We start from the raw sequence: 24,147 nt of genomic DNA, 5'->3' as shown, positions 1-24,147 counted from the left end.
TAGCTCAAAAAGAATGATAAAAAGTCATATATAGCATGTCAAAAAAAGTGATAAAAAGTCATAAATAGCATGTCGAAAAAATATGATGAAAAAGTCCTAGTATAGTATGTTGAAAAAAGTAATAGTAAAGTAAGTCGAAAAAGTGAAAAAGTCGTAGAATAGTATGTTGAAAAAAGTCATAGTATATTAAATCAAAAAAAGTGATAAAAAAAGTCATAGTATAGTATGTCAAAAAAAAGGTGATTAAAGTCATGGTGCAGTATCTCGAATAAAGTGATAGAAAGTCATAATATGTTGAATAAAAAATGATAAAAAATATAGCATGTCAAAAAAAGTGTTAAAAGTCACAGTATAGCATTTCGAAAATAGTGATAAAAAAGACATAGTATAGTATGTTGAAAAGAGTGAATAAAGTCATAGTATTGTATGTCAAACAAGTCATGAAAGGGCCAGCCTGGACTGGGCGTTACTCCTGGGTTAGGGTTTGCAGTAACTACTTGTTGCCTGGTGGAGAATTGCGTACCACTGATCCACTGTGCCACCAAAGAATTTATGTTAAATTGGTATTAGAATAGCCACTGTTCCACATTTACGTATGTTGAAAACAGTGATGGCATAGTATATCAAAAAACAACATATTATGGTATGTCAAAATTTTTTTAAAGTCATAGTATAGTATATCTATCTGAGATGAACCAAAAGAGCCCTAAAAAACTTCCCATTGAAAAACTGGTACTCTGTGCTTTTGTCCAGAAATGTTGAGGATGTTTAAGAAGGGCTGTCAGTAAAGCAACGCTTGAAGCTCTTCCTTTGGAGGCTCTGTGAGTTATTTCTTAACCCTAATGTTGTCCTCGGGTCAAGCTTGACCCGTTTTCAGTTTTTTTATCACAAAAAATGGGTCTTCCAAATAAGCGCTGAAAATGTCAACATTAGAAATATCAAATAACTTTGGAAAAAACATCAAAAAAAGCACCCACAACATTGAAGAAGTGACAGAAATGTTGAAAACACAATAATAGTGTTTCATGGTTGACGGGAAGCCAACACAGGGTTAAAGGTTCCATGGCATGAAAACATTTTTTTTTTAACATTTATATGCGATATAAGTGTAAAACGAACCCTGGGTAGCCTACTCTTCCTTGAGAAAATGAAAGCTCAGATGGGTTGGTCTGGAATCTTTCCCCTTATGAGGGGCTAGATTTTGGGAAAGAGACTTCAGATATGGTGTTAGGGGACCACTAATGTACAAAAGCATCCAAAAAACCCAGTGTCATTGGACCTTTAAATCAGCACATTGGTTGAAAGTAGACAAGTGTATCTGCGTTTTGATGTATAAATGTGTATAAAAAGTAAGAATTGTTTGTTATTCTAATACTGATTCAACATAAATTCTTTGGTGGCACAGTGGATCAGTGGTACGAAATTATCCGGAGCACCATGTCACGGGACCTTTAAACCTTCCACCTGCTTCTCAACCTGGTGTTTAGTGAAGCATTTCAAAAGCACTCTGATTTGAAGCACTTCAGATTTTGATTTGAATTTTTAAGGAGATTTAACTGTGTTCACACAGAATGCAAGGTGAATTTTAGAGGCTGTATACAAAGTTAATGGGTGGGGCAAGGGGAATTAAAGCAAAAAGTACACTTTCTGTTCACTTAATACACACTAGATTCAAAAACATTCAGAGTCTTGTTTTGATTGAACAAGCGAAGCAATTTATTTACAATATACACAGGTAATAAGTGTTGCCCATGAGTCTTTAGTGTGCATCTCAGAGCCAAATCTTTAGGCTTGCAAACAGAAATAAGCGCAGTGCTGTTTCACCTTAAATCAGCATAATCCATGCTTTTTTTCATTACAATTTGTAATCAATGAAAATGCTGAAAAATCATTTCAGCTCAAATACCATCAACACTTGGAGTAGCATTAAACACATTTTTTCCTCAATCCTCTGGTATTGTGTGAGACAATTTTCAAGGTGATAAAAAAAGAAAATCAAGTTGTACATGCCAAATTAATGTAACAATACTTTTTTTTATTGTTCACATTCATCTTTTATTAACAACTTAGATTTCAAATCAACAAATGCCGATAGTTAGTTATATGCAAATGTTTGATCCGTCATTCATCTCTGTTTGGATCTTGTTTACAGTTACTCCTCCTCAGAGAGGTCAGGGGTCAGGTCAGCTAAAGTGTCCCTGAAACCTGAAGGACCTCAGTGCCTTGCTCAAGGACACTTGAAGCAGGAAGAATAGTTACTGGCACAGGGTCTTAGCCCATGACATTTTAGACACTAGAGCACCCTGCTGCTAATCCTGACCCAGTTTAATGGCATTTTTACACTCATGAACATCTTATCAAAACCTCCTACCTTCCTGATAGCACGGTAAATGTGCTAGCAATACACTCTAACATAGAGCACAGGAAATTCAACACTGATAAAAGTGGGCCTTGTCTCTGTAAGTCCATAGCAAGCATATGGTAAAAAAAAAAAAAAAAGGAATGGAATATTTCAGTGAAAACAGAAGGTCCCATCTTGTCTGCACATACCTGTATGCAAACAATCATTACATTTCATGTGGATAGTTTTGGCTAGAAAATTGTGAGTAAACCATAAGAGAAAAAAAAAAACAATTCAAAAGGTCCATTCAAATGACTTATGTGTGGTGTTTATGAACAAATCCAAATCTTATAAAAACTCTAAAAACAATGCCTGCCTTCCCCCTATGTCTCCCAATATTCAAAAGTGAACTTTTAAGGTAATGACTTGCAAAAAGATGAGTCACTCTGAAGAAGTCCAGCCAAAACCAGCCACTTAAAAGGCTTTTGTTTCAATTTTATGCAGATCAGGAGGCAACCAATCACACCAGAGTTTACAAGGTGGAGATTAATGAAAAGAGATGTTAAACAATGTTACAATCATTGGTTGCCTTAACTGAGAGGAAAAGTTCACCATCAGATAAAAATAAAAAGCTCTCTTAATCAACAAGAGAGCTTTAAAAATACACAAAGTGAAGATGAAGACGTGTACACATGCAAACTAGAAAAACAACTTGTTTGACGGTTGAACCCTTTTTTACAGTCAAACAATAGTAGAAAGTTTTAGAAATGTGTCCCTTTGGCTGATTTCAGGTCTCTGAGAAGGAGAGTGTTGTCGGCTGTTGTTTAGTGAGGATGGATACGGTGGGAAGCAGAGGATCAGAAGGAGAACCTGGTGGTCGTCCTCCTGATGGGTCACTAATGCTAGGAGGTCTGCAGCAGGCGTCTGTAGTGGGGCATGATCTCGTGTTCTGGCAGGTGCAGGTTGAACTCTAACGCCACCAGCACCGGGAACTCGAATGCTATCAGCTCTCTGCGGTTCACCCTGAACCTCTCCTCCAGTTTCTGCAGAAAAAAAGAGAGTTAAGATTAAATAATAGATACGAGCGATGCTGTATTCCCAAATGCCTCTTACTACACCCCCACTTATTTTTAACCAGAATTTCATGAGGACTGGCACAGGCGATTTGGACAAGAGGAGATGCCTCTTGTTTGGACTGTCGACAAACCTACTGTTGATGCAATCACCATACTCTACAAGCCAACTACAAAATGGGAGCAGAGATGAAATGATAGAATTAGATAGGCAGGATAAACGATATGATACTAAATGTGTTGTTTGCCAGTTCTGCAGAAATCATTAGGTCAAAGGGTGGAGGTTACAAAACAAGTACTACTCAGCATGTGAAAAAAAGAAGACGAAAAAAAGATTTATAATATCTTTCGTGCTCTAGAAAAAGCTTTCTAAAGTCAAAATAAGCCCCATGTTGTCATCAGAGTTAGCTCAGAGCTCGGCATTATAGGAATTTTAGGAGCCCGCATTTTTGGAACTTGGCCCCTATTAGAAACTAAAACTTTGGATATCGGAACATCTGGTGCATCAAACACACACTGAAAGTCAGATTTTTATCTGGCCTCCAGTGGTTCTCACTTCACTGCAGACTCAGTGACATCACCGTTGGGTGTGGCAACAATTCGGACAACACGGCAGTGATGCTGGGGAAGCAGACTTGAAGCAAAACACAACACAACACCCCACATTTATGAGTGCAATGCAAATTCACTAGATTCCAATTAAAAGGTAAGGATCTATCAATGATGATGATGGTAGCACATATCAGACAGTAGAGTTCCAGAGCTGTTCAGACTCAAGACTAAATAATGCAGCCTGCCATTTATGGGAATTAGAAACCACTCAACAAGCAACATCAGATGTAGTACTTACCTAAAATCAGGAACTGACTAATCAGCTTTCATGGGATTTTAAGGTTAGGTTAACATTATTCCTCAGACAGCTTTAGAATACTTGCCGCTGCCCTCTTTTCTATTTCCTTAATATTGTTTTTTTGTGCAAAGCAATTTCAGCTAAATCTTATACTTGAGTGTTGAGACCTGATATTTAAATGGTCACTTCTCTTACCCCTAGTGTTATCTAGTCATGCTAATAGTTTTGGTTGTATCTTGATTCATCTGCTGTTGAGACGTCTGCTGCCAAACCCAGTGAAATTTTGTCTGTGGCGCTCAAAACGCAGAAAATTTACTTTTGGGGAAGAAAAAAAAAAAATCTTTCTGGGTAGACTTCTTAGCTAGCCTAATATACAGACTTCACTGCTAACCGTTTTCACTATGTCTGATTTGTTGACTTTAAATTGAGTGAATTGACCCTTTAATCTGGCACAACACACATCATAATCAAAGTAGGATCCAGGCATAGAGTTAGGATTTTTGGAAGTGTGAGTCAGGACACTCACGTCTATCAGGAGCTTGACCTCGTGTTTCTTGAGATCGCCACCGATCTTGGCCGCCAGCAGGACACAAGCTCCAGCGCAGAGTTTACGATTCTGCTTGTTTAGTTTGCCTTGAAGCACAAGTTTTTCAAAGTAGACGAATGCCATGGCCACTGTTGGCTCCTCGTAACCACATTCATCTAGGGCCAACTTTTTTATCTCCCTTTTCAAGCTGCAGGGAGGCAAAACAGCATGGAATTAAGAAAGGGAGAAATAAATAAGTCAATCTTAATTAAACATGGTAAAGTTTTAACACTTAACTTGCTTAATATGACACATTCTATACACTTTTGTCTGTTTTACCTTCTAATCTTGCTGAGTGTAAGCCTTATGTGGGGGAATTTCTCCTTGAAAGTTTCGTTCATGTCCTTCTTGAGGTCAGAGGGTTTGACGTATTCAATGACCGTAGTCTGAAAAGGAAAACCAAAGGTGGTGTCAAAATGACCACACTTGCAGCCCTGGGTAGAGTGACTGGAACATCACACACTAGTGTTGGATTCCAGCGTCTCACAATGAGGCTTTCCAGAGACCTGGTGTTATTCATGTCACTTAAAGTCTGGTGATATTCTTTATCTTTTTTATTGTCAAAAAGAATCCCATAAAAAGACCAGAACCAACAAAGAATTGATACCACTAACACACACCTACTGTGTGTATCCATAGCCTGATGTAGCTTATTCTTCTTTGCCATAGAGCGCCATTGTTGTCCAAACACTATTAAAAACACCAATGAGCCACAGTTTCTTTGGGTGACACGTTTCTTCCTTACAATGAAAATGGGCATTGTGGTTTACTTTGAGTCAATGCCACGTAACCATTATGCCGCTGTAAATACTCATTAGCACACCAAATGTGTATCAATACTCTTCTGAAAATAGTCCTCAGCAAAATAGTTATTTACTTCTGTTTGAGGAAATTTTTTTCTAAGATCTACAGTGCCCAACTGTTCTAGAAAATAACTGAGCTTTATGGGCTTGTCACACAGTGGACAAAGACATTGTTTTCTTTTGGTCTTTTCATAGGATTTGTTGAGGATAAGAAAAAGATAGATTGTTGCCATCTTTTTTCTCAATAAACCTAGAGGAAGAAGAACATACTTTATTGCTGACAGAGCTTTCCATACCTTCACCAGGCTTTTAATAAACAGCCCTTAGTGCTTGTTATAACATGCTTTGAGTGCCAGGTGGTTGAGTCACATTAAGACGGCATAATGACCACAGTAAGGCAAAGATTTCTAGCACTTGCTAAATCCTCAGCTCGAATTTAAGATGTGTTAAAGGCAAAACCAATCTTAACTGCTAGATGTGCAGGATACTTATAATTTATTCTAACGTGGGTCTTATTTCTGTCAACTTGGCTGTCATTCCTCTCAGTAATAACATTCGCCAGCATTTACCAATTTAAGTCCTAAGATCCTGGAACAGGACAACAGTGCTTAAAAGAAGTCAGGCAGGGCAAGAAACAAGCAGTATTACCTTAACTGTAAAATAATTCCCGAAAATGTCCGTTGTAAATACCCCTTACCAACGTCTTGGTTAAACTTTGATCTACAGTACCATGCTTGCTGTAGCTGTGAAAGCAGGATTATTACCCACATTTTGGCTGCTTTCACTTTCAGTTTGACCTCCAACACTTTAGCCAGATTACCTAAAACACGTTATTTGTGCTTATTTCACTGAAAATACACCACAGAAATGATAATATCATTTAAAAGAAATAATTAGTATTGTTTACAAACTATCTGATCATCTGTCCCTTGGTGTTTCTTTCCCAGTCAGACTTTGCTGTAGCACTGTCGCTGTATTCTCAGATCTGAGCAATTACTTTGGCGTAGAGCTGAAAAGATTACAAGAAAGTTAACCGGCAAATCAATTTATCATTTCAGTCATTTTTCAAGCAAAGGTGCCAAACAATCGTTGATTCTAGTTTTAAAAATATGAGAATTTGCTGCTTTGCCCCATTTGGCAGTACATAAAACACCTTTGGGTTTTTAACTGTTGTTCAAAGCTATTTGAAGACATCACACTGGGATCTAGAAAATTATATTAGGCATTTTTCATTATTTTTTGACATTTCATAGACAAAACGATTAACTAAGATAATCTGCAGATTAGTCAACAATAAAATTAATTGTTGCTCCTATACTATGGTAAATATAGGGTTTTTCTAGCTAATATATTATGCAAAACCTTCAAAAATAACATTAAAGTTGTAAAAAAAGAAGAAGAAATCCTATAATGAAGGGCCCACTGACTACAAGTGACACACACTGCAGTGGTGCTAAAAATATAAGGACAACTCTCGATATACATGTATGGCATTACAGGCAATGCACGGAGTGTGAATAATGGCATTCACCCTGAACACCACGCTACTGATTATGAACCATGAAGGAGAACGAATGCTAATCGATGGTTGTAGCCCCGAGAAATGAACATAAAGCTGCACTGACAACAGCACTGACTTTGCATGACAGAAAATAGACTCTACTGTGACCATGTCTCACGCTAACTTATGTGACTACATTATTATGTTTTTAACGTGAGGATACTATTACACAAATCAACACGTCACTCCATTTTTTTTTTTTTACCAGATTTAAAAAGACTTTAGTGAGGTTTTTCCATGCTTCATATTTTTGGTCATACAAGTTTTCTCAATTGAATGCAGAGTATAGAAAACTATCGAGAATTTACTCGTTCTATTCCTGTAGTAAACACAATAGCCATTGTTGTTAGACTCTGGGTTTTGTAATTGGAGGAAGAGAAGAAAAAAACAAAACACATAGCCTGGCCTTGACTTAACATTTCAACTTTGGCAGTCCTTGTTGTGTATTCAGCCGGTCTCTGTAACAAAAATAGAGCCCAGGAAAGAATGAGGTTGGAGTCTAGTCAGGCTTTCTTTCCCCTCTTCCCACCACAATAAAACATCCGTTCTTTTCCAGAAAAGTAGTACAAGGTACAAGAGTGATTAGTGCTGAGGTACAAACACAACACAAAGTGTTGCTTTGGTGAAGCTAATAATATAGCTTAATAGCTACTGCCCACTATACTGTGATAAAGTATGTACTATTCAAAACTTCTGTCCACAAAAGCTGATAAAATCAGGGAACCTTCTGAAAGAAACCAGTTGAAACAATCTTTTTTTTGTCTTTTTAGAACAGCAAAAAGGGAACCAAAAATAACCATTGGAGAGGCTTTGCCGTGTAGTGTTACATGTTCTAGTGATGTGGGGGGACTGTTTCAGCAAAAGTACAACAACTTACCATTGGTTAAAAAAGGTTGCAGTGTATTGTGGTTTCGGTAAGAGGTGGTTGGTTTGAAATTTGTAGACACTATTCCTTTGCTCACAGAAGGGTGAATGAGGACTTTGTTGTGTTTGAAGGATGGGGTTCGGGCAGATGGTGGTCGACTAGCGGTACTTCTCACCCAAAAATGAACTCTTTCCAGCACTCGCACCAGATCGAGGTTACGCACAGGCAAGTTAACCTTTGCACTTGCACTTTTCCAATTAAAATACACTGGATAATGGAGGAAAAAAAATTAGGGTGAGGTATACACAACATTCATAATGATTAAGGTAAGTACTTGTTGGCAGCTGACTGACCTGTGTCCATGCTGCTCTGGTTGCTGTTGGCTCGGCCCAAACTGAGGCTTCTATGGCTGGCGTAACGAGACTGAGAGAAGGATGAAGTGGAGTCGATGGTGTTCCTTCGACCACCAAGCGCGTTGGTGGGAAACAGGAACTGGGTGTAAGACACCGTCTGCAGACACAGGTGTGGTTGTAATGTTTCACAAAGGCCTAACTAAGTTTTCACTCCTATAATCTAACAGGGTGAACAGGTATAATATCTATTTTTCACAGAAGCATTTTGTCAATGCAGGAAAATCCCCAGGTGGTACCAACAGCACTTAGCGTGGTCTGTTTCATTAAGTGTCCCAGTATATTATACTACTAAGCCAGTACACACAATAACAGGAGCCTGGAACTGACTTGCCTAAATGGAATGCATAATGTGATGTAATGCAATGTAATGTAATTACACCTGGGGTTTCGTGCTACATGTCAAAATGCTGCTTTGAAAAAAAGCATATTACCTGCTTTAAATATGCTAAAAGTTGTGGTGATTTACTATGTTTCTCATTTCATTTTGTTTTTCACTGGTCTTTTTTTGAAAAGTTACATTAAGTAGAAAGTACGGACTTATATTTATTTGTTGTCAATAATGATAGATGATTAAACTTCACACAGCATATTTCTGCTGGCATTGTACCTTTCCATCAGCTCCTAACTCCACCCTCCAGCCCGATCCATCTCCTTGGCACTGACGCCTCCTGAGGTGCCCGCTGACGCCCTCTCCTCAGGCTTGACATCCCTAATAAGCACAACAGCTTTAGGAGCTTCACTCTACAACATACATCACATACATACAACTACATACTACATCATACTAATACACTACATACATACATACATACATACAAATAATACATACACATACATACAATACATACATACATACATACATACTACATACATACATACATACTATACATACATACATACATACATACATACATACATACATACATACATACATACATACATACATACATACATACATACATACTACATACATACATACATCATACATACATACATACATACATACATACATACCATACATACATACATACATACATACATACATACATACATACATACATACTACATACATACATACATACATACATACATACATACAACATACATACATACATACATACATACATACATACATACATACATACATACATACATACATACATACATACATACATACATACATACATACATACATACATACATACATACATACATACATACATACATACATACATACACATACATACATACATACATACATACATACATACATACATACATACATACATACATACATCATACATACATACATACATACATACATACACATACATACATACATACATACATACATACATACATACACATACATACATACATACATACATACATACATACATACATACATACATACATACATACATACATACATACATACATACATACATACATACATACATACAATACATACATACATACATACATACATACATACATACATACATACATACATACATACATACATACATACATACATACATACATACTACATCATACATACATACATACATACATACATACATACATACATACATACATACATACATACATACATACATACATACATATAAACTTTCCTACAGCTACTTTTAACTCCATTCCCTTGACTGGCCAAATATTTTTGTATTTAATGTCTGCTGCTGAAATTAAACAATAGACTGGGGAAATCACACGCAAAATTTAATCAGAATGACATTGCATTGAAGAGAAATATATAAGAATAGTGTTGAGAAAAGTATGATTAAAACCACAATATCAATCATAGCAGCAAACTAAACACTAAAATACACTAACTGCGAGTGAGTTTGTGAGTGAGTGAGTGAGTGAGTGAGTATGCCCTGCTGTTTGGCAGTGTGGCTACTAATATGGATGGGTAACTATACGCGGAAAAAAATAGGTGACACGCCAAATCTCTTGATGAGCAGCAGCTAATCTGCGCCTAATTGTCAGGTGTCACTGGTTGTGTTTTATTAATAAATAAAATCACACTGCTCAATTTCGTGGGACCCCAGGAAATCGCCTACCTATCCATATGGTAAAATCGCCTTAGACAATTCCTGCATTTAAATTTTTAGCCTACTTAAAGTGAAAAGAAAAGCATTATCCGCACAATGCATGCTGCTTAAATTTAATGAGCGTCTGTTCAAGGTGGAGCTTTCAACTTTAATATAATGCTGGATAGTAGTGAATAAACAATAAACCATTGTATTTTAATTGTGATACTGTGTCAGTAAAATCATAATTGGTAACCTTTCTGTCAGATAAATACAATTTTACTCTAAAGTAGAAGTACAAAGGAAGTCATTAGTAATCTTATATGGCTGAGTTAAATTATTAAATGCTATGAGAGCCTTCTGTAAGTTATTTGGGGGTAATGGTTCTGGAGAAAGCTGCAAGCAGCAATACAGAAGGCCAAGCAATCGGCCTGTTCCAACAGGCACATTTTGAATGGGCAGGTTTTAAACAGGCATTGCAATAATATTGCCAAACTACAGACGGAGATGTTTTCAAGTTCTAAAATGTCTCTTGGACTTGCTTTCTTGTCGAAACAAGACAAAAGAAAGATATATATCAACCAGTGTAATGTTAACTTCAGCCTTATTTTAGCTTAATTTCTTACCTGAGTCAGCAGACATTAAATCGTAACACTGTCTTGTTTTTCTACTCCTCCCTTATCTTCCCTAGCTCGGTCGCACTCTCTTTAAAATGTGCCCAGAGAAATTACACAGTGGGCCTTTGCATGACTCTCCCAGTGTTTTGATGACATGCATGGCCAATCTGTTATATTGAAAACTGTGTTATGTTGGCAGACCGGCATGTCAGGACACAATATTGACGGAGCATTGAGATCCCCAGGCAGCAGACGTCTCACAGAAAAGTAAAGATTAAATAAAAAGGGGGAAACAAATGAGACTGAATCCTTTCTTGGAAAAGAGATTTTCTAATAAGCAATCTAGAAAATAAATTGTTGCGCTTCAGTCTGCTGACACAAAAAGCTGACATTGCTTAGCAACATGCATGGATAGGAATCATGGGCTTCAAACATCTGCATGTTAGTAGGGTTATAAATCTATAGTCTCAGTGCTCATCATGCCCTGCCAAATGTTTCTAAATCTAGCATTAAGCGTAAAAAGCATATATATGAACATGACTAAAAGATCCGTGACTCTTGCCAGTCACTTTACTACCAAATACTTAACAGCTCACAAACAGTTTAAGTTGGCTTGACTGGCTTGTAATAATATTCTTCCGCAGCCTTGTCCAAACTTCACCAATTACACTAAACTTATGAGCATCAGTAAATTATACTTTATTATCCCTTTGAGAAATGTAATCATCTGCATTTGAACCCTTTAACCTTTTACCCCAGAGGACAACTTCGACTAAACTCCAATTCCAGGAGCATTACCTAACATGCATGTATTTTAGGGTCAGCAAAACTGTAGTAAATGGGGAAAACCATGCCAACACAGGGAGCGCATGCAAAGTCCATACAGAAAAGCATGTCGTCCCTAGCAGGGTTTGAATCAGAACCATCTAGATGTCACGAGACATTGACGCCGCGTAAACAGATGCCCATTTTTTAGCCAGCATAGTTTAACGTTTTCATTCCTTTAGAGAAATGGTTTGACGTTTTTGAGAAACGTGGCTATTTGCTTTCTTTCCAAAAAGATTGATACTACTCAAATGTCAGAAAGAAAAATATGAAGCTGGAGCCAGCAGCCTGTTAGCTTAGTTTAGCGTAAATCCTCGAAGCAGGTGGAAACAGTGTCTGAATTCTGTAGCTCACTAACTAACACATTACATCTTGTTTAAACAATGTGTAAAGTGATTTTGTGGAGTGTAATGTGCAGGACTATTTTGTTTGTTGGAAGGAGTAACCTTGTCGTCATAGTGACGTCATAGTACATAAGGCTGTGGCGGTATGGATTTTTTCTTACCGCTGGAAAACGCAAGGAATTCCCACGGTAGTGCGGTATACTGCAACCTACTTAGAGAGAATGGCAGGGTGCCTTTGCCCGTGTGGTCGCGCAAGGAGAGCGAGCGGTGCGGAGAGTAGCATATGAGTGCCCTGTGAGGAAAAGCGAGAGGAAGAAGCGATAGCAAAGATGATGTAAAATTAAAAGTGAACAATAAAACAACAAGCTTGAGCTTCTCAAGACACAGTGGCTTTATCTGTTGTCGATACTGCCGGTAGAGTGAATTGTGTTAAGTGGCACAGTGTTTCAATTTCAGCTCAATGTGAGAGTCTTTACTGTGTTTTGCTGTCATTTACGGCCACTCTGCTTTCTCTCCTCTCCGTTGATCTATTCCAGAAGAAAGTTCAGAAAGCTTAATTGTTCATAAAGTAAAAAAAAAAAGGTTTGCCTTTTATGTGGTGATGAGGTCATTGCAGCGGTATTGGCAAGTGACTGCGGTAATGCGGTAATCGTCCCAGACCTATACGTATGTCCAAAAAATAGTCCCTCATATAGACTGGTATAAGAGTGGTGTCTATGTTTTCATATAAGTGGATTTCCTAAAAATGTCAAACCATTTGTCCTTTGAATTTAATTAGTTACTGCTGTAACTGTAGGAAAAGTGTTCCCATATTATGTTCCCTTTAGTTAGAAGGACCATACATACATTGCATTGTTGTGCAAAATGTTGCAATTTTTTTTTCATGGGGAGGTAATCATAGTGAGAATAAAGACGAGAGACAGAGGAAAGACACTACATGCAATCATCTGTTTGGGCCCAGTCTTCTAATAAAATGTTTTGCAGTGACAAGACTTGACTGAGCCAGCAAAAGTCAGTAAACTGTCAAGCAGCAATGAGCAGTCAAATGTGTATATTGGATAGCCCTGGGGGTTTATTAACCCTTGACCTTGCACTGATTGGCTGGCTTTGGAAATTCCACAAACGAATTGAGCTTTCTATGCGCTTCACTAAGCCCCGTTGTGAAGCTTTTCTTTCTGTGCATTGTATTCTCTGGCGTTTATCTGTCCCCTTTCTCTTTCACTTCCTCCAAAACACACCGTTGTCATGTGAGTGGTGGGAGTCAGAAACAAGGTTGTTCCAGAGCTATCCACATGCAAGCCAGGTGGGTTCCAATTACATAGAGCCTAGCATTGCTTAAAAAAAAAAAAAAAAAAAAAAAAATGGAAACAAGCATTGTCTACATATAAGCCACACAAATCTTCTGTTCTAGCACCAAGAAATGTAAAACCCTAAAACAAGGCAAAGATGAAGCAAAAGTGGTAATTATAAGCTGTCATGACTGTCTGCAGGGCAGGCAGAAGAAACTTCGATCTGACAGCATTGCGAATAATTAGACCAGTGGATGAACACATGAAAATAATTTAAGAGTTAAAGTTCCAAATCTGAAAAGAACAGGAACCCCGGGAAAGGTAAGTATTAAATGCTAAACAGCACAGCCAGCGACAGTTGCAACAGACAAAAAAAGCCCATTTCAGCCCACTGTTTTTTTATCAAACCTTAAAAGGTAAAAAAGGAACCACCAAAACCAACCCATAGAAATGTATGCACCAGTCAGAGAAGAGGACATCCACAGAAAAAGAGGGATGAGAAAACAAAAGGAAAGAGGGAGCACAGGCTGGAGGAGGTTACAAAGTTTGGCATGCTGTAGGATACATACCCTGCTTGGCTACAATCTCGATAGGGCAGGACAGAAAATACACTATAGAAGGATCTTCTGCCACTGATAAGGACTATCCTATAAAAACAAAAAATGGTAAACAAGCTAATCAATATCTATCTGACAAGATCCACATGTTAAAGTTGGAGAGAGTGTGCAGCAAAAATAAGAGTGAAGAGAATGAGGTGAAACTTCAACATGTGTTTGTGTTGTTTTGTTGTGGTAGGACATGTAGCATGTATAAAGTGGTTTGGGGGCAACAATGATGCATTTTTGTCATAAGTTAACGTCAATTAACATGATATTTCTTATACAAAATTGCCCTGTACTTAACTGTAAACGTACATATCCAATCAGATGTGTTGTGACCAGATGTCAGCAGCACACAGGGCCGAAAGGCTCTGACTTTGGGTAACACTACAACAATCTCAAAGCCATAGCTGCAACTCAGATTCATTATGAATCTTACTACTAGGTCAAAATCAACATCAGGACACAAACAACACGGTGAGTCATGACATGTTTCAGCATCAGTTAATCAACAGGCAGTTCTCAATAGTGTGGAAAATCCAGCTAACAGTTGTTCCAACATCAGCTGAAGAAAAACAACTCTACCTATCAGGAGACCTAATTTAACAGGCATTATCAAGATTGTACACGGGTTTACTAAACAAGAGATACTGTACTAACAGTCTACACTTTAAAAAACAAACAAAAAACAACCAATTCAGCAGAAAAAATATTTTTTCAGAAAGCACCAGAACGAGACTCACAGCAGTTACCTGAATTAGATTTAACATCCAAAGAATGTGATATTGATAATGATAGAAATCACCAGAGCAATAAACACTCTTGGGTCTCCTGGCCTAGATTAAACAACCATCTTTTCAAAAATCAACACCACTGTGCCAAATGTTTTATATGTATGGATTTGTATTCTGCATACATGCTTACGTAAACTGTGACACAATTGTATGTGATTTAGCTTTATTAGTGATTTCATAGCTTGCTTCCAAACATGTAAACAATGATCAAAAAAGGTCAAAATTAAATTAAATCAGATTATACTCTGTGTGAATGGACGGGATTGTCAATTGATTACATTTCATTTATAATTCAAAATGACATGCAGTGAAAGGGCCTGGCCTGCTTGCCTACGGTGTGGCTTGTAATGTGAGAAACATCTACACTGCAGTTCATTGACTGGGGCAGCCTGCCATTATACACTGAGGACTTGTATTGACTAATGGATGGCGATGTTTGCCTTCATACCTTCCATTGCGCATATCATGTTGCCTCAAGTTCTTTATGAAGTGGATCTTCTTGAAGCTCTTTGGTCGGGGTGAACCCGATAAGGTTCGGCATCTAAAATGTAAAAAACAAACAATAAACATCAATACCTCAAAAAACAGAGAAACTGTCCCAGTCCAAGATACAAACAGTGATTGGAATATCTTAGGTTAAAAACAAAATACTTTAGCAGACAATGTGAATGGTATTTCTGTGCAGTTTACTACCTGCGGAGAGGAGCATTCTCCTCAATGTCCTCTAGTGTTTCAAGCGAAGAGCGCTGAGAGATGAGTCTTCGTCTGGAAAGACAAACAGAAGACGCACAGAGAGTTTGAAGTTGGATACGAAAAGACATCAACACACTAAACACAGGACCAATTGTTCTTATGCAAAACAGCTAATAAAAGAATGACCTACAGCAAAATAATGATAATAGTCCTCATTTTGATCTTTCTATTTACCAAACACATGGGCACACAGCCCTGCAATGCAATTTGATTAAAAGGCAGAACAATAATCAAAGTCAATACCCCAGCACAGCAATACCTTAATTTGCAAGTGGGCACTGAAAATCAATCAATTTCCTGACAAATTGAGGTCAGTTCTAGCTTTTACAATAAAACCAAGGTATCAGCATTCACAGACAATGCAGGGCATTTCAACCAAAATCTCCATTTGTGTAACGAGTCAATAAGTGGGTAAAGCCACTATCTACCTCACTGTTCTGTACACAACTACTGAGAAACTGAATAGTGTGGGAGATACCTATCAATCATTTTCCAGTGAAGTTTCAGTACAATACCTTTTTGATAACTTAATATTTTAGGACTTGAGACATATATAACCCATTGTTGCTTTTTTAAATTTACCAACATATGTAAAACTGCCTCCATCAATCCATCAACACCACTGTGTGCCTGCATGGACAAGGATCACTCCTCAATCTTGCATAGATCACAGAGAATTTTCCAGGATTAGAGCCGTTAAAGGACAACAAGCGTGCTCGGCAAGCACTTTGTGTAACACATTTTGTCCCAGATGGCTTTTATTTCACACTTTAGTTGCACTACTACTCAAGAGGTTAATTCTGCTGGATGCCTTTCATATGATCAGCTGCCAATTTAAGAAACACACCCACATGTGATAGCTAAGTATGCCTGAGCGGTTCCAAAATTAGGTTGTAATTGCATGTTTAGAACCACAATTAACAACATAATCAAACTCATTAGTCAACATCACAAAGTGGCACACATTTAAGACTAGTAGAAATTAACACATTAGTGGTAAAATAACACATTCTTCCAAAGGGGGTCTATCTGTCATCAAAGGCTAAATAAAGCTGCAGCAGAGTTGGCAAAGCCAAGTAAGTGTGCAAATAAATGACAGTTCAAACCATGCATCCTGTATATATTCTTGGACTATCCAATTCTTCCAAGTTTTGTAATGCTGTATGTATATTCCAAGCTGATGACACTTGCCTCTTTACCGAAAATTTCAGCCAAAGGGTGAGACAGCGGAGCGTAAAGCAGAATGGCTGGTTAATAAATGACAGAGCATGAGGACAAATTAACAAAGAATGACTCTGTCCTTGAGGATCTCCCAGAGTTTAAACCAACACAGGCTGAGTGAACAGTGTATTGCGGCGGAGACGGGGCCGAGATAAGTGATTACATGAGGAGACAGACTGTTGGAGTGACAAGAAACCTAGAGCCATTATACTGGCTAACCTTCTGCACTGTGTATTATGACCCTAATGATCATAAACTGGAAGGAAGAACATTAAGCTCTGATAAAGACCATGAACAGTACATGTTTTAGTCTAAATGAACTGAACAATGGGCAGGTGATATGGTTGTAATGAAAGGGCTTGACCTCTGCACGAGAGAGGACAAGGCTTCTGGCTTTCTTGTGATGGAGCCTCATTTCATTCCTAAAACTACTTAATGTTCAATGAATCTTTTAGAAAAATGTAGGTCATAAAAAAACATTTCCATTCAAAATTCTTTGTTAATCCCACAATGGGGAAATTCACACTGTTACAGCAGTCATGGATAAGAGGAAAAGTAAAAGACACAGGTTAACACACACTAATTAATATGATTAAAGAGAGTAAATATTAAAAAGAAAAATGTATTTACAGTAATTGCATAGTCACATGTTTTGTTGCACGTTTTATCAGACCTGGTGAGTGTGTTTTGTCCATGAGGTCTACTGGGAGCAGTGCTGATTGTAGAGTCTGACAGCAGGAGGCCGGAAAGACCTGCGGTATCTCTCTGTGACGCAGCGCGGTGGTGAGCATGGTGTCATGACTCCATATTTTGATGTATTTAGAGCTGAAATGGGACCTTGGCATGGAACATAACAGTCTTAGCTAATAAGAAAGTGAAAATCACCTCATCTTTGTAATATAATCCAAAAACGGAATAAAAGTAAGAGTTTCTTGCTAAAGGCTCAATTTAATCATTAATCAATACTTTTACATGAATTATGGATTCAAAGAATGATGTGAGATGTGAGGTGTCACTCGTACAGTAGTATGGAACCCATTGAGAATTATCCTCAGACACTGAAATTCTCCTTAGCTCTACACAGTGCTTTAGATTTTTCAACTTTTTGTTTTGTTCTCATTTGATGCAGCAGGCAGCCGTTTTGAAAAACAAAAAAGAAACTAAAAACCCTGATAGACCCACTGTGAGCTACTAGCGCAGCACAAAACAACAGAAACAAAGTTAGCATCTAGCTGGAGAATATAGTGCAGCATTTAGTACCCAAAGAGCCAGACACTTATCTCAAGAGATGGTGGAGACCAAAACCGAGCTAAATGAATGCTAATGTTTCTCTGCGTCTGTATGTGTAAATAGGCAACTGTTTGCCTTCATAAGGTGATAATACAGAATGGCAGCGTTGTGTTTACAGCTTGTGATGCTTGCACCAAGTGGTCAAAAAAAGTCAATTAATGCAGGTTTATAGGTTTGGATTTTTTTCTATCCTAATGTATTACCTATATACTAATATGCACATTGAAAGAGTTATTGTTTGCTATAATTATTCCTCCTGTCCATACTATTTGTGAAGCCCACAGAAATCCACAGTCCTCGTTCAGAGCATAAATGTATGGTAAACCCAGCTGATGCTAATGTGAGGCTTTAGCAGTCTAGACATAGACAAATCAAGTGGGTATCTTCCAAAGTCACTGTCTTTTTAGAACAATTCCCCCATTTGGGTGATCCGGCACAGCGTTTCCTTGCAGAGCTGGAGTGGAGTGATAATAACACCCAGATGGGATTTTGCAGTAAAAAGCTTGCAACTTTGGAAGCTTGATTTCACCAACTTCTAATTGCCGAAGCCTCATGTAAATTGTAGCTGGATTTTCGAAGGACAGGAAGAATGTACAGCAGTAGATTTGGCCCCAACTCTCACAGTGAAGGCCTAATCACTTCACAGCTATTTAAGTATGGGCAGGATAAATGATTAAAGTGACCAATAGTTTTAAATGTACATAGAGGCATGTGTATTGCATTAAGACAGACAGAAAAATCAAAACCTGTCCTTAATCTCTGCAAACACTGTATGTTAGCTATAGGTCTCAATTTCTGTGTAACACTGACAATTTTTCAAGTCCAAATCTCAGTGAATTGTTACTAATTTTCAAATAACATTCACCAGTTGGTCAAAGGGCATGTTTCCAGTTCAAGAGGACACAGCTGAAGTGTAAGAACTTTGATCCAGGCACTGCAGATGCAAAGCAGCAGCAGGACGTGTTTTTGAATGCAAAATATGTTTTCCAGGCTGCTACAAATGCTGGAAACAATAACACTGGCCAAGCCACTCACTTACTTCAGACACAACTCCTACCAACTAGGGCTAGCTTAGTCTGTTTGACATTAACAAGGCCTGGTCAGAAGCTTCAAAGAAGCCTCAGTATAAATCATGGCAAAGGAGGAACAACAAGCATGCCTTAGTATCTCTCAATCTCTGCAAATACAATGCCATCCTCTTGCAATGAAAATGTTTCAAAAAGATATTGATAATCCTCTCCAGCAGTGCCATGCAATGACGCATAAAATTCAAGTGGTCTATTTGTGGAGATTAAACCGTTTCACACGTACGCCCTGTTGGCAGCTTGCCAGAGAACATAGTTTTTCAATTTGCCAGAGAGTTGCTGAGTGGAAATAAATGTAATGCTCTGGGCTTCTTCACACAATACATTCCAGGCAAACAGAAAAAAGGGTTATTCTGATAAATAAATAAATAAAATGGGGATCCAAAACACACAGGGGGTACAAATGGCATGTATCATCCGATTTTAAAAATCAAAAAAGGTTGAACATGAACAAAGTTATATTAGCTTTGCAGGGTGAGATACAGAACAAGTCATAATGTGGAAATTTAACTCTGGGGTTCAACTTGAAACTGCATGAAGAAAAACACATGCTGCACCTTGTTAATTTGTGGTGCATTTAAGTTGGGTTTCACCGTCAAATCCTATGGGCTTTTTTGTGAGTGTTTGTTAACAGCTCAGCCACTGAGAAGGAAAATTAAGCATTCTTCTATAATCCTGTCATTATGCCAACCATGACCTCAGCGAACAACAACCAATCTCATAACCAGAAGTATTTGACCCAATCACACAAAACTCCACAGGCCCACTATAAATGACTTGTGCTGCTTGTTTTCCAGCCACAGCCTCTCGTGTCAGATGTCTCATGCTAAAAAAATAATACTGTTAAGCGCATGATTCTGTACCTAATGGTGATTGGAGCATAACGGAAATAGGATGTGAGAAGACCTGGATATGTTTAAGGGATGGCATTAAATTAAAGGATGAAATGAAGATAGGTTAACACCTTAGGCAGACAAGGCCAGATGGTAAGAATAGGAATGCTATATTTAAAGCTGCAGCGCTTGGAGTGCTGATTCATGATTGATGAAGGCTGAGGAATGGCAGGAAAGCTGAATATGAAATCATCCATCATTTTCATGCATTAGATTCTGATTAAGAATAGTCTAAAGCAGCCTTAACTTCAGAAAGTCTACTTTGGCAGCAGATCAGAGGCTCTGTGACTTCCTGAATGGGAGCAAGACTGAAGGCCAAAAGTCTAAGGGGTGAGTGTGTGTCTCTGATGCCCATGGGAGAGGAAGTGAAGAACAAAAAATACAGAGTGGTGAGCCAGGCTGCTTCTCAGAAAGTCTGGGCATCCTGCCTCTCCCAGCCAGGGACCTCTGGACACGTTTCCACCAGCTGCCCTTAGAAAACAAACCAGGCACTGTGCAGAGCGCTGGCCTGTCTGTGCTGTCTGTGGAACATGACCACACTCCATCAACAGGTTGCATATTTCTCAACATTAGAATTCATTTTGTGTGGACATCATCCAAACACATTTCCAAAAGGAGGGCACAGTCAGGATTTTACAACTGTTGTGAGATACATTGTAATGCAATTCAAAACCACATATATCAAAAGTGCTCAAGTGCAGCAAATAAAAGGACGTTGTGGTGAGACTGTTCCTTCAACGGCTGTTTCCAAGGTCCAGAATGAACTTTCAATCTCGACTTTTACGCAAACATGAACAGGTGGTCCTTAAAGTGCCCAGGAAAATGGAAATTTAAACATGTGCTATTCCATGACAACTAAGCAAACACCATCTGCTGAGCAAGATTCTGTGACATTATTGAAAAGCTACTAAATGGCTGCAGTTAATGGTGTTGTAATGGACAAGTGTTATCGCAGAAAATACAGCGCACATTTTGAAATAGTCAATAGTGTTTTTTGTTATAAGTATTATATAACTTCTTTAATGCACTTCTTTCACTATCAAAAAAGGTACAGATCCAGACTTTTGGAAGCTGTTTTGCAGTACAATTTCCATGAGGTCAGGAAGGGGAGAAATTCTTATTGAGTGTTTCGCCATGAAGCAGGACTCCCTGTGAAGTCTGGCAGACACCAGAGGGAGGAGAGGATTTGAGTAAGAGAGGGGCACTGAATGAAAAGCAGAGCAGAGGACTTGACAGCAGGTTATGACAGTGAGAGAACCATGAGACAACTGTTACTGACAGCAGTCCTGCAGCGAGGTTAGACAGTCCAAACTCTCTTTGTGCCTCCAGTGTGAAAGTAAAGTAGACAGGGAGGGCAAATAAAAGAGCAGCAAGCCCTTGCTGTATGAAGTTGAACAGGGGTGTCGAGTTACCGGACGTTAACATCACACTGAGGAGATGGAGACAGTAGGTGACACTTGCCAATGACACTTGCCAATGAGCATGAGCACAGGAAAGAAAAAACTAGGAAACTAGGTTACAGCTGCAGGACCTACAATCGTACTGCACATATCTGTCCCTATGCAGATTGCAGACCAGTGAGTCCTAAGACTACAACCACCTGCATGCAATGAATAAAAAAACAGCTGAATTTTTGTATTTTTGTGTCCAGGCAGACTGTGTAGCGGAGAACAAAAAGCACCTTTCCAAAATAGCCAACTGTTGAAAAAAAAGTATATATTAAAAAAACAACTGCAGGGAAAGGTTCAATGATTCAGGACCCTGGTTTATGTGGTTGTAAGGAAAACAAAACAGTGAATAAGATGTTCAAAACAAAAGCAAGTAATTAAGTTTACCTCCTTTAGGAAGTAACTTAATTAACTTAAAAATAAGATGTCACTGACAGACCCTGTTGCAGTTACTTCCTACCCACTGATGTGCCAAATTATTGTGACGTGCATAGAGAACGCTGATAATCTACTTAAATTTAAGACATGAAACAATAACCTGGCTGCTTATCTAGGCATGGTGGGTAGGAAGTAACTGCAACAGAGGGTCTGTCAGTGACATCTTACTGTAGCTAATAATGGAGGCAACGTGATTTTGAAAACTAATTACATCTTGACAGCTGTCTGCAGGATTGATAAGTGAGTGTACCAAAACATGCATGGGGACTTACTGCTCCTATGCATTTCTCCTTTGATTTGTTTTTGAAGGGGGAAATGGTTATGTATTTGTTTGCTTGCTAAGATGCCATCAACGTAGAGTGTAACGGCCTGACTTTGCAGATCCTGCGGACAAGCTTGCACCTTTAACATCAGCGTTACTCACTACTGCATGTTCCCAAACACCGTTGTTAACACAATTACCTTGATCTCTGCAGCTCTATCGCAGAGTTGGCTATCTGTACGCCCTCCAGGCTGTAGTTCTGGGAGGTTTGCCTGGAGTAAGGGGCAGGTAGGATTCCCTGAGTGTACGTCTGCAGCCTCCCTCTAGTCGATGCTGGGACCGCGGAGAACGGCGAGCTGAACGTCGGGGGCACAAAAGCGTCGCCCTCCGTGTCTGTACCTACCGGGGCAGCTGCGGGACCCGTCCCGAAACTGGCCCGACCGCCGGAGAGAAGAGCCTGTTTTGCGAAAGCAAGTGCCTGGGCGGCGGTGGTCGCTGCCGCCGCAGCTGCAGCTCCGGCAGCCCCGTACACCGAGCGCTCCGGAGAAACCAGGGTCTGTCTAGTCCTAGCTTCAAGAGAGTCATCCTCTTCGTTTTGGTCGTCTTGCACTGGTCGCCCATCCAAAGAAATGTTGCTGAGAAAAGACAACGCCGCTTGCCTCCTCCTCGGGTCTATGCGTTTCCGCGTTTGCTCGATACTGGAGTGGCTGATCTGTAGCGTGGCTGTGGAGGTGTTGCTGCTCGTGGCAGCCGCCATGGTCCGCTCCCAGTGATCCTGGTCCCCACAGCAGCGACCTTACCTTGCTAACATTAATTATGTTGTGTTTATCGTGCTTGTGCTGGTGAATTGCAGTGGCCTGTCTTTTAAGTACATGCGTTTAACTGGGTGAAAACAGGGGGTCACGTGTGTGCAGTATTGTGGCAGCACAGGGAAAATTTGGACCAATGGGCTGTCAGGAATACATGTGCGTTTTTTCTACCTTTTCCTGACTGTTGGAGCCACCACTAGCTTCTCTGACAGGATATTCCCAAATTACATAAACTAAGCAAGGTATCTTTAAAACCGTTTGATATGCACAGTATGAGTCTGTAAGCAACATTTACATTTTGTCCATCAATTTGGAAAACACATTACAAGAAATGTTTAACATCATGGCAAGAAAACATTTGCAGGTTTCTGCATTAAAAATCTCATTCAAGCATGGCGAAAGAGCTGCACGCTGCTTTCTCTGTCCGCACCATAGACGGTCCGCACAATGATCAATGGGACGGACAGAATGTGGCCTAGCTCTGTTTGTTTTGAGAAAATATATCGTTGTCTGAACTGTACAAGTCAGGATCTCTGCAGCAATTGCGCCATCTGTCTGCTTGACATGCATTGCGCGTGCTGTTTTTGTTGTTGCTTTTTGCCTTAACCCCATTAATAAGCCATCTTGTGGATTGTGTGTTATTTACCCTATTCTGCAAGTGACGTTACTCCCTTCTGTGGTTGGATTGAAATGTTCTGGGGCTCTGGGATAACAAAAAATTGTTCCTGGGTCCACACTGACTCCTGCTGACCCCTCTTATGTAGGCCTACTGTGTTGCAATGATCCCACCACATTCAGTGCAAGCAGCAGAATACACATGGCAGCTTCTTCATTAGCCCCGAAACAACCAGTGCTCCCATGCTGAAGATTCTATTGGTTATCTGTGTGTCAGTTTGTGTTAATCTCAACAAGTTTATTTATATTATTTATTTAT

At 39.1% G+C, this 24,147-nt stretch overlaps 1 protein-coding gene across 1 annotated transcript; it reads right to left on the bottom strand.

The window, feature by feature from the left end:
- Positions 1–2,037: 2,037 nt before the first annotated feature.
- cables1 (Cdk5 and Abl enzyme substrate 1) lies at positions 2,038–23,391 on the bottom strand. The gene is given in 11 exon segments (XM_032531818.1): positions 2,038–3,384; positions 4,791–4,998; positions 5,130–5,236; positions 7,213–7,230; positions 8,407–8,589; positions 9,100–9,128; positions 9,131–9,201; positions 14,191–14,268; positions 15,463–15,555; positions 15,708–15,779; positions 22,605–23,391. Coding segments are annotated over 11 exon segments (1,557 nt in total). The 5' UTR covers positions 23,162–23,391; the 3' UTR covers positions 2,038–3,243.
- Between the last annotated feature and the right edge of the window lie 756 nt (positions 23,392–24,147).

The sequence above is a fragment of the Etheostoma spectabile genome, chromosome 12 (assembly GCF_008692095.1).
Source record: "Etheostoma spectabile isolate EspeVRDwgs_2016 chromosome 12, UIUC_Espe_1.0, whole genome shotgun sequence".
Lineage (NCBI taxonomy): Eukaryota > Metazoa > Chordata > Actinopteri > Perciformes > Percidae > Etheostoma > Etheostoma spectabile.
Note: the sequence above shows the minus strand (reverse complement) of the source record. Positions and strands in the feature narration are given on the sequence as shown.